This window comes from Myotis brandtii, unplaced genomic scaffold (assembly GCF_000412655.1).
Source record: "Myotis brandtii unplaced genomic scaffold, ASM41265v1 scaffold441, whole genome shotgun sequence".
Lineage (NCBI taxonomy): Eukaryota > Metazoa > Chordata > Mammalia > Chiroptera > Vespertilionidae > Myotis > Myotis brandtii.
In genome coordinates this window covers 1,866,743-1,883,096 of record NW_005366873.1, presented here as the reverse complement: position 1 = coordinate 1,883,096, position 16,354 = coordinate 1,866,743, and the positions used below count along the sequence as shown (strand labels likewise).

General features: G+C 36.2%; 1 protein-coding gene across 2 annotated transcripts in view; it reads left to right on the top strand.

Annotated features, from left to right (window-relative positions):
• Nucleotides 1-46: 46 nt before the first annotated feature.
• The window catches only part of NHLRC2 (NHL repeat containing 2), a 41,438-nt gene continuing 25,130 nt past the window's right edge, over nt 47-16,354 (top strand). Inside the window, exons 1-4 of one of the 2 annotated variants that reach the window (XM_014546356.1) lie at nt 47-507; nt 3,183-3,335; nt 7,137-7,592; nt 11,967-12,088. In XM_014546356.1, the coding sequence (XP_014401842.1) occupies nt 7,325-7,592; nt 11,967-12,088 (390 nt within the window). In that variant the 5' untranslated portion in view covers nt 47-507; nt 3,183-3,335; nt 7,137-7,324. Of the gene's footprint in view, nt 508-3,182; nt 3,336-7,136; nt 7,593-11,966; nt 12,089-16,354 lie in introns of those variants that run through there. The other variant, XM_014546357.1, reaches the window with a different exon arrangement.

The window sequence follows — 16,354 nt, the reverse complement described above, 5'->3', positions numbered from 1 at the left end:
AGCGGCGGCGCCCGTGGGGGTGTCTGTAGGGCGGGGCCCGCCTTTGGGTCCTGCATCCTGAGCCCCGTCCGGACCTCAGGTTCACCCACTGCACCTGCCGGGACTGTTTAGTGGCCCCGGTGCGCAGTGATTACAATGCCCGCGCCCCCCGGCCCTTTCCGTCTGGTTGCCCAGCATCTTCTGCTCCAGCCCAGCTAGCATTTTACCCGTCTCTTCTTATGTGACACACAGTTCCGAACCCTCCGGGGGTGTTATCTTAATGATCTTCTCTCTGCCTCCCCACCGCCCATGGACGTGCTCTCAGGAGCCCTGCTTTACAGTCGAGGAAACGGAGGCTGGGGAAAGCTGAGTGAGTTTGCCCCGGGCCTCACAGCTGGAACCATCTGCCGGGGTCGGATGCTAAAGACCGCAGATGCCAATGCTTTCTTAGCGCCGTCACACGTCTCCGTTCCAAGTCGTGAAACGGATCGTTTAAAAAATCGGAATCAGAGGTGGCCCATCTCCAAGGTCCGACTCCCGGCGGGCGCTGGGAGTGTTTGGAACACGAGGGAGGGAGCTGGGCCACCCGGCAGTGCTGTTTTCTAGGCGCATCTTGCTGGGATATATGAAACCCGCTTTCCCTTCTTGGGTCCGCACTGCCACTGCTCTGCCTGGTGGTGTTGGCATGCCTCCTGGCAGGACACTGAAACCACATGTATAGTTAATTGGGTCGATGTGACAGGGTTCAGTGTCTCCAGGGAGGTGTATCGGAACCTTACCTCCGGCAAATGTCTGGTGTGTCTTTCCAGGCCTTTTCTCCCACCTTGAAAAGTGCTTTTTATTTTCTGTTATTCATCCTATACTGGATTTGAAATATTGTGGAATTCTTACCAAAAAAATGGGAACATGAGTGCTTATCCCATCAAAGAAACTTTGAAAGAATATACATATATATATATATATATATACACACACACACACACACACACACACACACATATATAGGATATATATGCATGTTTTTTAAAAACTTTATGAGAAGTTAGTTGTGTAGTACAATTATAAGAGCAGGCCATCAGCTAGGATTTAGGCTACTGTTTTTATTTTCCGGACTTTGTATTTATAATGAGTGTATTTTATTACCATCAGATTTGACCTTTGACTGGTAAATAATGTAACAAAATATTCAAGCTTCGTATTTGACATAGTCACGTTTTCTACTGGACCTAATTATTGAGGACAGAATTCTAGAGATGACTTTTTCTTGGTTTCTTTATCAGTAAACTGATAGCAGGAAGTCATAAACATAACTCTGTCTCAAAAATAGTATGTTTTTGTTCATTTCTTAAAAGAAACACATGTTTACGGAACTAGTGTGATATAATGGATGGTCAGACAGACCTGCAATTAAATCCCAGTTATTCCATTTGTTAGCTGCAGACTTTGAGCAAGTTACTTGACTTCTCCAAGCCTGTGTTGCACTTGCAAAATAGAATGAGTATTTACCTTTCCTGTTTATTATGTAGACTGGAGGTAACATACCTAAAGTTCTTAGTTCATAGGGGAGTTCAGTAAATGTTAGCAGCTCTTAAAATTATATTGATTGTCATTATTGTTTTTATAAAGTGTATGATATTATTAAGCCTGAGAGGCACCTAGCACAATAACTGACATGTAATAATATTTTCTCTGCCATCAATGTAAGTCACTCTTGACTGTTTACAGAAAAAAAAATTTAAAAGACAGGTTCATAAATATTTTGCAACTAGGATATAAAAAATACATTTATTAACTTGAAATTATATGTAATCACTTGATCTGGCATATAATTAACACTTTATTAAAATGGATAATTAAGAGTTCACCCTAAAACCTTAATAAGTTGGATTAATTGGCAGAAGTGGTAATTTAATTAGCAGTTTTCTGGTGTGTGTTTTTTTAATAATTTAATTTAATTTTTTTTAAATTTAAATTCTTTATTGTTTAAAGTATTACATATGTCTCCTTTCCCCCCATTGACCTCTCCCTGGCCGCTCCCACTACCCAGCACATGCCCTCACCCACCCAACTGTCTGTTGGTTTTTTGTTGGTTTGTTTTTAGAATTTTGTTATATTTGAGTAACTCCAGTTACTGTTATTAGTCACTAGTTCTTATTATGCACTGGATCCACCCAACTTTGGCTTTCAGTTTCTATAAAATATTTCCAAATGCCTGTTTTAAGGTATAATTAAATATTGTATGTCAATTATACTTTAAAAGTATAATTAATAGTTTTAGGAGCTGCATTTATTTACTTATAAGCAACAAACTCATTATCTTTGTCTTCTTAAGTTGGTTAAATGAAGATGCTTTACTTTTTTTCATTATTGATTTTTCGAAAGAGAGGAAGGTAGAGAGAGAAAGATTGATCAGTTGCCTCTTGCATGCAACCAGGGATCAAACCCACAATCTAGATATGTGCCCTGACCAGGCATCAAACCCACAACCTTCAGTGCACGGGATGATGCTCCAACCAACTGAGCCATACTGGCCAGGGCAAAATGCAGTACTTTTAATGTTAGGTTAACAAAATCTATCTTCATAGTGCCTAGTTAAAATTGTAAATAATGGTCAAGTAATTATAAATTCTGAATTGCAAAAGTGCAGATTAAGGAGATTCTATTTTTTTTTTTTTTTTTTTTTTTTTGGAGGGAAGGGAACTAATGTTTACATGAAATCTGTAACAGTGTATTTTTCTTAACTTCGCATTTAAAATATTTTGCACTTATGGTCTCCTTCAAATCAAGTATTTCTGCTCTTTTATGAAATTGGTTTAAGCATTTTGTATGTTTAACCGTTGATTTGAACACTTTGCTCCTTTTTGATATTTAGTCATGACTTGCTATTTTTAAGGTTGACTCATTTTCAGTAGCCCTTTTGTACCTTATTGTGTACTTAGGCCCTCTTAATAATATTTGATATTTCCTCTTGTTTTTTACCTAAATGTGTTGATCTTACTTTTTTACACAGACTGCTATAGTGTTTCTGAAAGAATTTGGTAGCTTTTTCTTGCTATATTTGCAGGGCTGTCTCATTACAGCTTCTTTCCCATTTTGTTCCCCCTGTCTTCTCTGCACACCCATCTTCTCCTAAGAAATAAGTGGTTCACATTTTAGATTAATTGTCCTTTTAGTCATGATCATTTATTTTGTGTAAATTTCAGGGTTAGAATGGCTGAACACGGAGGGGCCTATTTCTGTTTACAAGGACCTGGGCGGAAAAGTGGTCATCCTTGATTTCTTCACCTACTGCTGCATAAACTGCATTCACCTACTGCCTGATCTCCATGCCTTAGAACACACCTACTCGGATAAAGGTAATTGCCCTTCAGTTGGTTCTAACAGACACAGACACTGGAAGAGTAGCTGACTCATTTCCTCACAGGCGAATGAATGTTTGGCAAGACTTCAGTAATTCTAAAATAATTTCTAATCTATGAATTAAGGACTCCATGTACCTTTTCAGAAGCGTTAAATTTAGTGATACTAGAACCAGCATTTAGTAAATTTAGTATATTTTTCTCTAAGAATAGGACATAATGTACTTTTCTCAGGATCAAGTATTTTAAAAAGTTAATTGTATAAATTAAATGTGTGACTCTGATTTTATACTCTTCTCAAGAACTGTGATAGAAAGGTTTAAAGTTCTTGCCCTAACCGGTTTGGCTCAGTGGATAGAGTGTCAGCCTACGGACTTAAGGGTCCCAGGTTCGATTCCAGTCAAGGGCACATCCCCAGGAGGGAGTGTGCAGGAGGCAGCTGATTGATGTTTCTCTCTCATCAATGTTTCTAACTCTCTATCCCTCTCCCTTCCTCTCTGTAAAAAATCAATAAAATATATATATTTTTAAAAAAGGTTTAAAGTTCTTAATAGGAAATGTGATTATTCTTTTCATTTTGAATGACATGCACATGAACAACAGTGCAATACAGAATACTATAACAGATGCTCTTTCTTTGACCTGCTTTATGAAAAATATCTTCCAAAACACTAGGAAATCCTCTTTTATGGTATTGCAAATTCTGAAGATGTAAGAGATTAATCTTAATATTTACTTTAGAAGTTTGAGATTTTTTTCAGAGACTTTTTTTCCTGTTTACTTTTTCCTAAAAGAGAGCATGGGGGGTAAATGAAACTCAAGGTTCCATTTAATTAGGTTGAAATTAATTGAAGCTCTTCTCTTAATAAAAGATAAAAATGAGAAAGAGTCAATGATCTTGTGAATAAAGATGAGAAGGGAGTATACATGTGCAAGGTGAAGGACATCTTGAAACTTAAAAAACAGGAGTGAAAGATAAAATCTTCAGTGCTAGTGAAGCTTCAGTTGCTTTTAAATTGTAATAGGTTATATCTTCAAATTGCTAAACAATGAGATTTACCAAGAACTCAAAAGTCCCAGTAGCTAAATCATGTTTTCAGAAATTCATCTGTATTGATTTAAGAACTATGAGTATCTCATCTCTTAGGTTTTGAATGCTGTGTCTTCTTCAAGCCCCTGTAAATGAATACATTTATTGAACATGTGTTAGGTGTAAGGTTCTCTGCTTAACTGCTGGGGGAATATGTATCAGTGTATCAGAGTTGAATGAAAAGCATTTTGGAACCTGAGGAAATGACTAACTTTGCCTACAAGCATTGCAAAAGATTTCTCAGAGAAGGAGACCATTTAGATGGAACTGGGAAAAAGAGTGGCAGTGCAGCTGAAAATGAAAATGGGACAGGTGGGGGAAGCAACAGGGAAACTAGCAGGAAAGCATGGAGCGTGGGTTTCTTGGGGAGTGGTAAATAGCGTAGTTTGGCAAGATTGTAGGAGCTCCTGGGAAAAGCGAAAGGAGAGGAAGGTAGGTTGGGTTTGGACCATGTACCGAAGGGCTTTGTATAACATTCTTAATAGTTAGGCTTTTCCTTCCATTTAAGATACAGAGATATTAAAGGTTGTTTGTTTAATAGAATGATCACATCATAACAACATTTGAGTTTTAGAGAGGCACTACAGATTGGGTTAAGAATCCCAGAGTTAACTTTTTCCACACTTAAGATTACCCCTAAAAGACTGTATTTGATTAACTTTCTTGGTTAACCCTATACCTGGAACACATTCTTAGAATGGATCCTCGTAATCTCTTTATCACTTTACTGAAAAGCTCCTTTTCATAGCACAGTGTAATTAACACCTTATTTTTACATACAAATACACTTCTGAAAAGTAAAATACTTTGTAAATGATCTCAACATTATAATTTCAAAGAAACATTATTTCAGTAATATGCTACATATGAAAAAAAAATTTTTTTAATTTTAGAAGTTCAATTCATAGTCACAAAAGCTGGCATACCCAGAGATTACATCAAAGGTCAATGAACTGTTGCTAACTTCATTGGCTTTCTTGCGGCTGTCTTTTCTCACTACTATCTGATATGTTTCTGAACATATTTGCAGCAATGCTAATACTTCTTAAAAATGACATTTGGCCACCTATTTCAGCTTCCATGGAATGTTCAGTTCATTTTATCAGTAAGCCAGAATTGCTTAGCTTTGTGAGGGAGTGCTTATTAATTCAAAACTCCGTGAAAGAGGTCCAATTTAATACCCAGTCTCCTTCCTCTGTAAAACAGCTTTTAAAGTCAGGTTTGTAATGATGATCAGTTTCACGTTTACAGTAGCATATGAGAAATCATAATGCCAAAGTCTAAAGTAAGAAGATACTGTACTTAATAGTAATGAGTGGTCTGGTCTTTAAACATTGTTTAAGAATGTAGTTATATCCTAAGGTTGTTATTCTTAACAGTTCAGTTCACATTTATATTACGCTAACAGGTGCCTTGGTGGTTTTCTTTCCTTTTCTACTTTAGAGTTTCTAAATTTTTCTTTTTCTTTTCATGCTGGATACATTAATGGTATATTATTATATAATACCCAAATTTAGCAGAATGGCTTTTATCTAAGGAAAAGTATTCTTGTTTTGTAAGAAAACAATTAGGAAAACTTGGCATATTTTAAACTGTGATTACTTAGTATATGTTAATATATAATTAAATTAGATTTCTAAAAACGTAAATGCCATAATACAGCTGAATAAATGCTGGAATTCTCATCATGTAGCATATACTATTTTTTTATACTTTATTAAAAATTAGAAAATGCATTTTTTATTTTATAGTGAAACTAAACTTTTTAATGAGTCAATATGTAATTTCATTTTGTGTCAGGATTCCTAAAACCACCACCAGGTTTAGGAGCACTCACAGGATTCAGCAAAGGGAAAGGACACTTGGGGCTAAGACCTTCCTACTTTTGTTCTGTGTGATTAACTACACAGAAAAAGGGAACTGTCAGAAGAGGGCGCTCTCAAATTGAGAGCCCTGTCCGTAACATGAAGGGAATGTTAAAAACATCATATCCATGTGAAACTTTAAAACGTTGAAAATATGACTCAGAGTTGAAATGCTGATGAAAATTCTCACTTAAAAAATGATCACAATATTGGCAAAAACTAACAATTTTTCAATTGAATTACATATTTTCAAACATTTTAGGAATAATGAAAAAGCAACTTGTATCAAAATTCAAAACCTAAACAGAAATGGACCAAAAAGAAAAAAAAAAAAGAAGAAATGTCCTGATTGAAGTCAGAAAAGAAATAGAAGGAAAAGGTCAGAATTATATTAGAAATGAATACTAAATTGTGCCAAAGGGACAATAAATTCATGTAAAAATGGAATAAGGGGCATTGAAGTAAAGCAGGGGATAAAACTTGGGGAATAAAAATGAGCTAAAGAAAAGTAACAAGAGTTAAAAAATGATTGGATTGGAAGACAGCAGAAGAGGTCCAACATAAGACTACTTGGAGACTCTGAAGAATAAAATCGAAACAACTGACCAGAACTAATATCTAAAGTTAGAATCCAAGAACATGTTCTAGAAATAAAAGAAACCTTGAATGTTAATTTTTTTTAGACCTGTGTTTAAATGCAGTCCAATACACACACTAATTTAGTTCTGCCTTTTTTATTGTTTTTTTCCTCTGGACTATTTATATTTAATGAGCCAATGCCTAATATGTGGATGATGCTATTCAGGCTTTAATATTTCATAATATTTAACTTCTTTCATTTAGATGGTCTTCTGATTGTTGGTGTTCACTCGGCTAAGTTTCCAAATGAAAAAGTCCTGGATAACATTAAGAGTGCTGTTCTTCGATATGACATCACCCACCCTGTGGTTAACGATGCAGATGCCAGCCTTTGGCAAGAACTGGAGGTGTCCTGCTGGCCAACTGTGGTCATACTTGGACCCCGTGGAAACATGTTGTTTTCGTTGATTGGAGAGGGACACAAAGAGAAATTGTTTTTGTATACTTCAATAGCTTTAAAGTATTACAAAGACAGAGGCCAGATCAGAGCTAATAAAATTGGAATAAAACTCTATAAAGATTCTTTGCCACCTTCACCATTGCTGTTTCCTGGCAAAGTAACAGTAGACCATCTTTCTAAGAGATTGGTAATAGCAGACACTGGACATCATAGAATTTTGGTCGTCTGGAAGAATGGACAAATTCAGTACAGCATTGGAGGTAAAGTTTGTTTTTAATTATGATATGTAATGTATTTTTAGTGAAAAGAGTTCAAAGAAATATATTGAAATTTATAAATAAGAACTAATTATAGCACTATACATTGACTTTAACGTCATGAAATTTGTTAATTAATGTATGGTACCTAAAGTAATCTCTTCTCCCTCAAAAAAAACCCCTACAAAACCCCATTCAAATCAAAAGGAGGAAATCTTTAAGTTAGTAATTTTTAAAGTATATTTGTATATCTTGTTTTTTAAAAAAAACTACCACACTTATTGTATCTTATGAAAGTACTAGTGGCCTGGTGCATGAAATTTGTGCACGGGGGAGGGGTTGTTCCTCAGCCCGGCCTGCACCCTCTCCAATCTGGGACCCCTTGAAGGATGTCCTACTGCCAGTTTACAGGCATCGGGCCTTAACCGGCAGTCGGACATCCCTCTCGCAATCCGGGACTGCTGGCTCCTAACTGCTCACCTGCTTGCCTGCCTGCCTGATTGCCCCTAATCACTCTGCCTGCCAGCCTGCTTGCCCCCAAATGCCCCTCCCGCCAGCCTGATCACCCCCAACTGCCCTCCCCGCCTGACCTGACCACCCCTAACCACCTCTGCCTTGGTCCCACCACCATGGTTTTGTCCAGAAGGACATCCAGAAGGTCTCCTGCAAGGTCTCCTGGTCTAATTAGCATATTACCTTTTTATTAGTATAGATATAGGCCTGGTGCACGGGTGGGGGCTGGCTGGTCTGCCATGATGGGGGTCTTGGATCAGGGTGAGGGTTCCCTTGGAGGCTCCTGGAAGGTCTCCCAGTCTAATTAGCATATTACCCTTTTATTAGTATAGATAGAGGCCTGGTGCACGGGTGGGGGCCGGCTGGTTTGCCCTGAAGGGTGTCCCAGATCAGGGTGGGGATTCCCTGGGGGTGTGGTACCTAAAGTAATCTCTTAATGTATGGTACCTAAAGTAATCTCTTCTCCCTCAAAAAAAACCCTGGGCGAGGGGCCTGTGGTGGTTTGCAGGCTGGCTACGCTCCCTTCAGGGTGGGGGTCCCCACTGGGGGGGCGTGGCCAGCCTGGGTGAGGGGCTGAGGGCTGTTTTCAAGCTGGCCACACCCCCTTCATGGTGGGGGTCCCCACTGGGGTGCCTGGCCAGTCTGGGTGAGGGGCTGATGGCTGTTTGCAGGCCCTCCTTGAGCGGAGGCCACAGCGCTGGAAGCAGGTATCTGGGATTTATTTATCTTCTATAATTGAAACTTTGTAGCCTTGAGCGGAGCCCACAGCCAGCCAGGGCAGGTGGGAAGCTTGGCTTCCTCCATCGCCAGAGGCAATCCAAGCCTCCTGTTCGCTCCAGCTCCATGGCCGCTGCCATCTTGGTTGGGTTTATTTGCATACTTGCTCCTGATTGGCTGGTGGGCGTGGCTGGTGGGTGTAGCGGGGGTACAGTTAATTTGCATGTTTCTATTTTATTAGATAAGATTACAGTAAATCCTCACTTAACATCCTCAATAGGTTCTGCAGCTTCAAATGAAAAAACATATAACAAAAGAAATTTTACCATAGGCTAATTGATATAAAGAAGAGTTAAGTGCCTGTGGCATACTATCAACATTATAATAAAACAATGCTGAATGTATTTGAGGACCTACTGTATACTCTATATACATTTTGGATTTGGGGCATTTTAAATGGAAGTATTGTATTTCACTTTCCATCAAAATATAGCCTTATCTTTTTTTTTCCATATCTTTTTTATTTTTTTTTTAAGACCAAGACAATTCCTTAGGAACTTGAGACTTAGATTATAAAATAAATAACCTAGGATTTGTATATAATTTTCTTTTTCCTTCCATAAGAACTTACTCATACATCTAGATCATTTCCCTTTGGGTTTAGCAAAATATAAGTATCATTCAAGCATGGATCATTTTGTTTCATATCTCTCTGATCTTAGATCTAAAAAGGGCTCTTATTTACATCTACATAATTAATAAAGTCTTATTAATTTAAGAATAATTTATTAACAACATGTTAATCAGAGAGAAAAGTAATTCATCTCTGCTGCCCACTTGAGTAACACATACAGCATAAAATAGACATACTTGCACTCCTAGTGCAAATAAACTAATCATGTTCCTAAACCCTGGTGCTAATCTTCATATGCCAAGATATTATTCCTATAGCTCTTGAATTTTTTATTTCTTGTTGTTTTTGTTAGAGTATGTGTGTGTTTTATGTTGTTTATTTTGTTTTAGTAACTTAGTATTTTGGTTTATGGCATGCAGTTATGAGAATTGTTACTCAAAATGTTGTAGCAGGTTGAATTTAAATGGTTAAGAGAGTTTCTAATAGATTCTATAACTTTTAAAATAGTATAGGTAAATATTCTTTTTTGTTGTTGTTGTTAAATAGAGAAAACTAACAACAAGCTAGCTTTCCCAGACATGTTTTTAGGAATACTGTTATCTTGTAATAAATTAATAGTTATTCTAGAATTTTTGAAAAAGAATTCTGTGTTCAGCTATACCAGGAAAAACTAGTTAGATGTGGTTTAACAAATTTTTTGTTTGTGATGGTTTTACTATACTTCTCATATCTTTTACTCTGCTAATGTACCTCATGAATATCCAAGAGACTTTATAGTGCACAGTATCTTTTAATTTGAAGTGACCACAATTCTCTCCCTTTTTTCCTCTGCAGGGAACTCTCACCAACAATAATAATATTGCTAATAATAGTAATAACAGTAAAACTGTCAACAATAGTAATAATAATATTAGTATAATAGTAATACATTTACTTCTGGCATTTTTTACTTTTTTAAAATATATTTTTATTGCTTTCAGAGAGGAAGGGAGAGGGAGAGAGAGACAGAAACATCAGTAAGAGAGAATCATTGATCGGCTGCCTCCTGCACGCCCCACATGGGGCATATGCCCGGACCAGAATTGAACTATGATCTCCTGGTTCATAGGTCTATATTCAACCACTGAGCAAGCTGGCCAGGCAACTTCTGGCATTATTCTAAGTACTTTACCTGTATTAATTTATTTAGTCCTCATAGTGCTGTGAGTTAGGTATATTATTAGTTCCATTATACAGAAGACAAACTGAGACACAAAGAATGGTCATCAGCTAAAGAGATATAGAGCTGGGATTTAAATCAAGTCTTTTGGGCTCTTGAGTTTATGTTTCTATCCACCTGTCTTACTAACCTCTTATGGACAGTGGAGTTGTGCAAAACATAGTTTGGAAATGCTTACTTAGACACTTTGAATGGCTTGTCCTCTGGTCAAAGAAATAACAATTATATTTTAATTACTCTCCACTCTTAAAACTCCACATGTGTTACAAAAGCTGAGAAGTAGGTCACTAGACCAGTATCACACTCTTTATTTTACAGTATCTATAAGGTATAGAACTTTGTGGCAAAGTGAAATAGTAAATGGAGGATTCTTAACCTAGGGTTCATGGACTCTTAAGAAATGCTTGAATGGAGTTGAGGATCTAGGAACCTCTTGAAATTATTTGTGACATTTTATGGGTATGTGTATTTTTCCATAAGGAAAGGGTTCATGATTTTCATTGTATAGTTAACCATTCAACAATTTGGGGTTTAGGGGTGCCATCCCCCCGTGCAGCTGAAAATTCACATGTATCTTTTGACTTCCCCAAAACTTAACTACTAATAGCCTAAACTACTAATAGCCTACTGTTGACCAGAATCTTGACTAATAACATAAAGTCAATTAACATATATTGTATATATATGTGTTATATACTGTATTCTTACAAAAAAGTAAGCTAGAGAAAAGAAATGCTATTAAGAAAATCAAAGGGAATAATACATTTACAGTATTTATTGAAAAAAATCCACGTAGAGAGCTTCTTTGTTTATTAGATGGAATGCTGCCTGATTCATGAATCATTCAATAAAGCCAAGTAGATTTTTAAATTTAAAACAAAAAAATCCTCATATAAGTGGACCCATGCAATGCAAACCTATGTTGTTCACCTGTCAATAGTATTATCAAATGAGCATATCTTCCCAAATTGTTCAATATCACTCATCTAGATGCTTAAAAATTAAAATTATATTTAGTTCTTTCTAATGTAGGTAACAGGTACTTAAGATGCTTTTAAAAGTATTTTCTTCTGATATATGTTACTGTAAAGTACACTAGTAGCCATTATCTAATACACCCTGTCACTAACAACACTTGTTACTCTTGAGAAAAACAGATATATTAGGAAACATTTTAGTGTTCAGATAGAAACATCATGTTATTTATATTAAAATCTCGGCTTTAAATACAGATTTTCTTTTGGAGGTTTTACTAAATGGAAAAATTTTGTCTTATGGCTATCTTGTCTTTTAGGACCCAATCCTGGAAGAAAAGATGGAATATTTTCAGAGTCAACTTTTAATTCACCACAGGGTGTAGCCATAATGAACAATATCATATATGTGGCAGATACTGAAAACCACCTTATAAGAAAGGTAATTTTCCATTTTAAATAGTTTTATACTTCCAATCAGAAAAACGGATATTTACTTGCTACATTAAATATTTAGAGTGAGAAGGCGATGCTTAAATACCTCAAATCATTCATATTCAGCTGTTTTCACAAGTGCTGGCTTTAGTTTTATTCTTCAGTATCTTGTTTTTCTGGGTGTCAGCGTATAGTTGTCTCAGAAGATAAACCCTCAGTCAAGTCCCCTTTTTTTGCCCTTTGTTTCAAAGTCTCATGCCTAATCACCCCAAAGCTCCTCGTTTTGAGATATTTTCCTAACCACTGTATACAAAGTGGTGCTTTGTCCTTTTAAAAGTTAAATTTTCTGAAACCTAGAAAAAAAATCATACCACTTCCTGCCTTCATCTTTTTTGCTTTGCCTACAAATACATCAGTCAGTAAGTCTTAAAAGGTGTTTTATATCTGAATAAAAGTAAAGAATCTTGTTTTTAAAAAATGAGTTAATCATAAAGGTAAAAAATAGTCCTCTGATCATTTATTCCAGCTCCCTAGAGGTAACCAACCATTATTAAATTTTGTGTCTTTTCAGAAATTTCCTACTCACAAATAAATTTATAATAAAAAGACTGACTCTAGACTAGCGGTCGCCAACCTTTCGGACCTCGCAGACCAACAGTGGTCCGCGGGCCACTGTTTGGTGACTGCTGCTCTAGACAATCTTTTTTTAAACAAATGGTGGAATCCTATTGTACTTACATAATCTTCTGCAGTCTTTTTAACTTATTTATCTATATTAGTCACATGAATGATATGACTGCATCATATCCATTGTGGAAGTCCTTTTAAACATTCCTTATTGATGAAGATTTTGGCTATAAATCAGTGATCTTTAGTAGGTTCCTGTCTTTTTCTAAAGTCTACTAAGTTGATCTAATCCATCATGCCTAAACATACTGTTTCAGATACTTTCTTGATTTTCTTGCTGTTTCTTTGTCTATTGATATCTATGCCCATTTATTTGACAATATTATCACCTATTATACATATAATAAAAAAAAACATGTGTAGAACATATAATATCTACTGTAATGAAAATCTCCATGAGGTCATGAAATTTGGTTTCCTTACCTCTGAAATCCTAAGCACCTGGAACAGGGCCTGGCCCACGGCAGGTGTTCAATAGATATTTGTTGAATGAATTTCTGAGCAAAGAACATCTATTTAATGATGCATTTTCTAAAGTGTATATTTCTCTTAATATGAAAAGGTGTTCCATGAAAAAAGAATTTTAAGGATTTATAAAATAAGGCAGATTTAGTTTTTTTTTCGAGTCTTGGAGACTGTCTTTTTAGAGACTTTAATATGCTAATGTATTGTGAATACATTGCTGGGGGTATATGTGTGTAGTATTTCCAAACTTACTTGATCAAGGATTACTTTTTAGACAGAATTTTTCATAGGTCTAATGATTTCATGGTATATATTTTGGAAAAAAAGTGGTTTTCTGTTGTTACTAAGTCCTTAAAGTCAGTATTTAGCAATATCTTTTGGGGTTGTATGCTTCTTTAATTTATCATATCATAGATATCTAACAGGGTATTAAAGTAGTAAAATATTTACCCTGCAATATTCAGTGAATACTTGTCCTTTTTTAATTGTCCATTTTATCTCCTGATTTAGAACCCACAGGTTTTAAAGTATTGACTGTATTTCAAATACTTTTTAAGTAGCATAATCACATATTTAGGTTACCCTAAGTTATTTTTATATTATATGGCTTAGTTTAGTGTCTGCAAATATAGGACATAAAGTGGAATTATTATTTCTTCCTCTCTTTTAAAAAATGTTTATTGTATTTTACTTTTGTTTAAACCTCATTAACAGAGGATTGGTCATAATCTTACATTGACAACTCACATTTTTCAGTGCAGACCTATCTCTTGTTCAGAATATTATTTATTAATTTATAAATTCCTCTTTATCCCCATTCCCATTTACCCTGCATAAATACACCTGCAGGCAGTCATTCTATATTCAACTCATATATTTTTATTTGCATCTGACCTTGTAAAACATGTAGTGTTTTGTGTGCTTGTTTTTTAATAACTTTATTATGATACTAGAGGCCCGGTGCTGGCTTGCCCTGATCCGGGATGATCGGGGCCAGGCCGGCCAGGGGAGAGGCCTTGGGAGGTTGCCTGGCCGCCCCGCCCCCGATCAGGGATGTGGGGGGGCGATCGGGTCTGGGAGGAGGGGCTGCAGGAGGTTGGCAGGCTGGCCCCGCCCCTGATTGGGGGGCTGATCGGGGGCCAGGCCAGCCATGGGGAGGGGTTGACCAGGGACCGGGCCAGCCGGGGGATCGGGCTAGTTGGCCGGCCGCAGTGCACGTCATAGTGACCCGTCGTTCCAGTCTTTCCAGTTGCTTGGCTTATATGTATATATAGATAAATAGATATTTTATATAGCATTAAATTCCAAGTATATAGTTTAAGAATTTTTAGTAAATATAACAAGTTGTGCAGCCATAACCATAAATCAGTTTTAGAATATTTTCATCCTCTCAGTAAGAATGTTCATGCCTTTTACAGTTAATCTCCACTCCCACCCACAGCACTAATCTTTATAGAGATAGGAAGTCTCTTGAACATTTCATATAAATAGAGTCATACAATATATGGTCTTTGTGTCTTGCTTCTTTCATTCTGTGTAATGTTTTTGAGGTTCATATATAGTTTATTCTTTTGCATTGCTGAATAGCATTCCATTGTATGCATAGTCCACATTATCTCTGTCCATTCACCAGTTGGTGGGCAATTAAGGTATTTCTAATTTTTTGCTATTATGGATAAATAATTCATGTGTAAGTTTTGTGTGGACATACAATATTTTATTATGTAATTTTATGAAGTATATGTTCTATATTTATTGAAATAATTAGGTAATATTTTGCCCTCAGTGTGTTGATGTAATGAATTATATTAATATATTTTTTTAATGTTAAACCATCTTTGTATTCCTGGGATAAACCTTACCTAATGATCAATTTTTTAAAAGTCAAGTTGGATTTGATTATCCCAAATTATATTTAATACTTAAAAATTCATGTTCATAAATTAAATGGTTCTATATTTTTTTGTACTGTTGTAACCCAGTTTTGGAATCAAGGTCACACTAAACTCATTAAATGAGCTAGTTAGTTTTTGTTTTGTTTTGTTTTTTTAACTTTTGGAATAATTTGTCTAATGTAAAAATTAATGGTTTTGAACATTCATTAAAAAACCTCAGTAACATGACCTGGACCAGGGGCTTTATGCAAGAGGAATTCTTTGATTGTCATGTCAATTTCTAAGATATATTTCTTAGATCAAATATTATTTCAAGGACCTATCCCTAGCTGCCTATTGCATTTTTGCAGATTTACTAGTAGTTCAGTAAAAAATATAGATAAGGTTACATTAATAATATTCTTTACAATTTTGAGAGATTATAAAAATAATGCAAGAGGATATTGCTAAAATAAATCAATGTATTTCATCGTAGTAAAGGAATAAAAGACAATAATCATTACTATATTCAGAAAAACATTTTAAAAGATGTAATACCTATTGTTTTAATATATATTTTAATTGATTTCAGAGAGGAAGAGAGAGAGAGAAACACCAGTGATGAGAGAGAATCATTGATCGGCTGCCTCCTGCATGCCCCCCACTGGGGATCAAGCCCGCAACCCGGGCATGTGCCCTGATCAGGAACTGAACAGTCACCTCCTGATTCACAGATAGACGCTCAACCACTGAGCCACATCAGCTGTGCAATGTAATACCTATTAATGATAAAACTAGTAAACTTGAAAAGGAAATAAGCATAGTGAATATAATCAAAGGGCATTTACAAAATGGCTTTATAGCTACCCTTAATGCAAAATATTGAATGCTTTCCTTCCATGATTGGGAACAAGGCAAGGATTCCCACTCTCGCCACACCTATTAAATATTATACTGAAAGTACTAGCCATTGTAGTAAGGCAACAAAGAGAAACAAAAGGCATATAGGAAGAAGAACTGTCTTTATTTGCCAGTGGCATGTTATCTATAATAATAAAAGTGTAATATGCTGATTAGACCGGACGAAGCTGGGGCTGTGAGGGAAGCCCGGGTCCCAGGTGCTGGAGGGAAGCGAGTGCCGGCAGCCGGGGGAGGGAAGGCCTACTCTTGCATGAATTTTTTTTCTTTCTTTTTTTTCTTTCTTGATTAAGGTATTACATATGTGTCCTTATCCCCCAAAGCCCCCC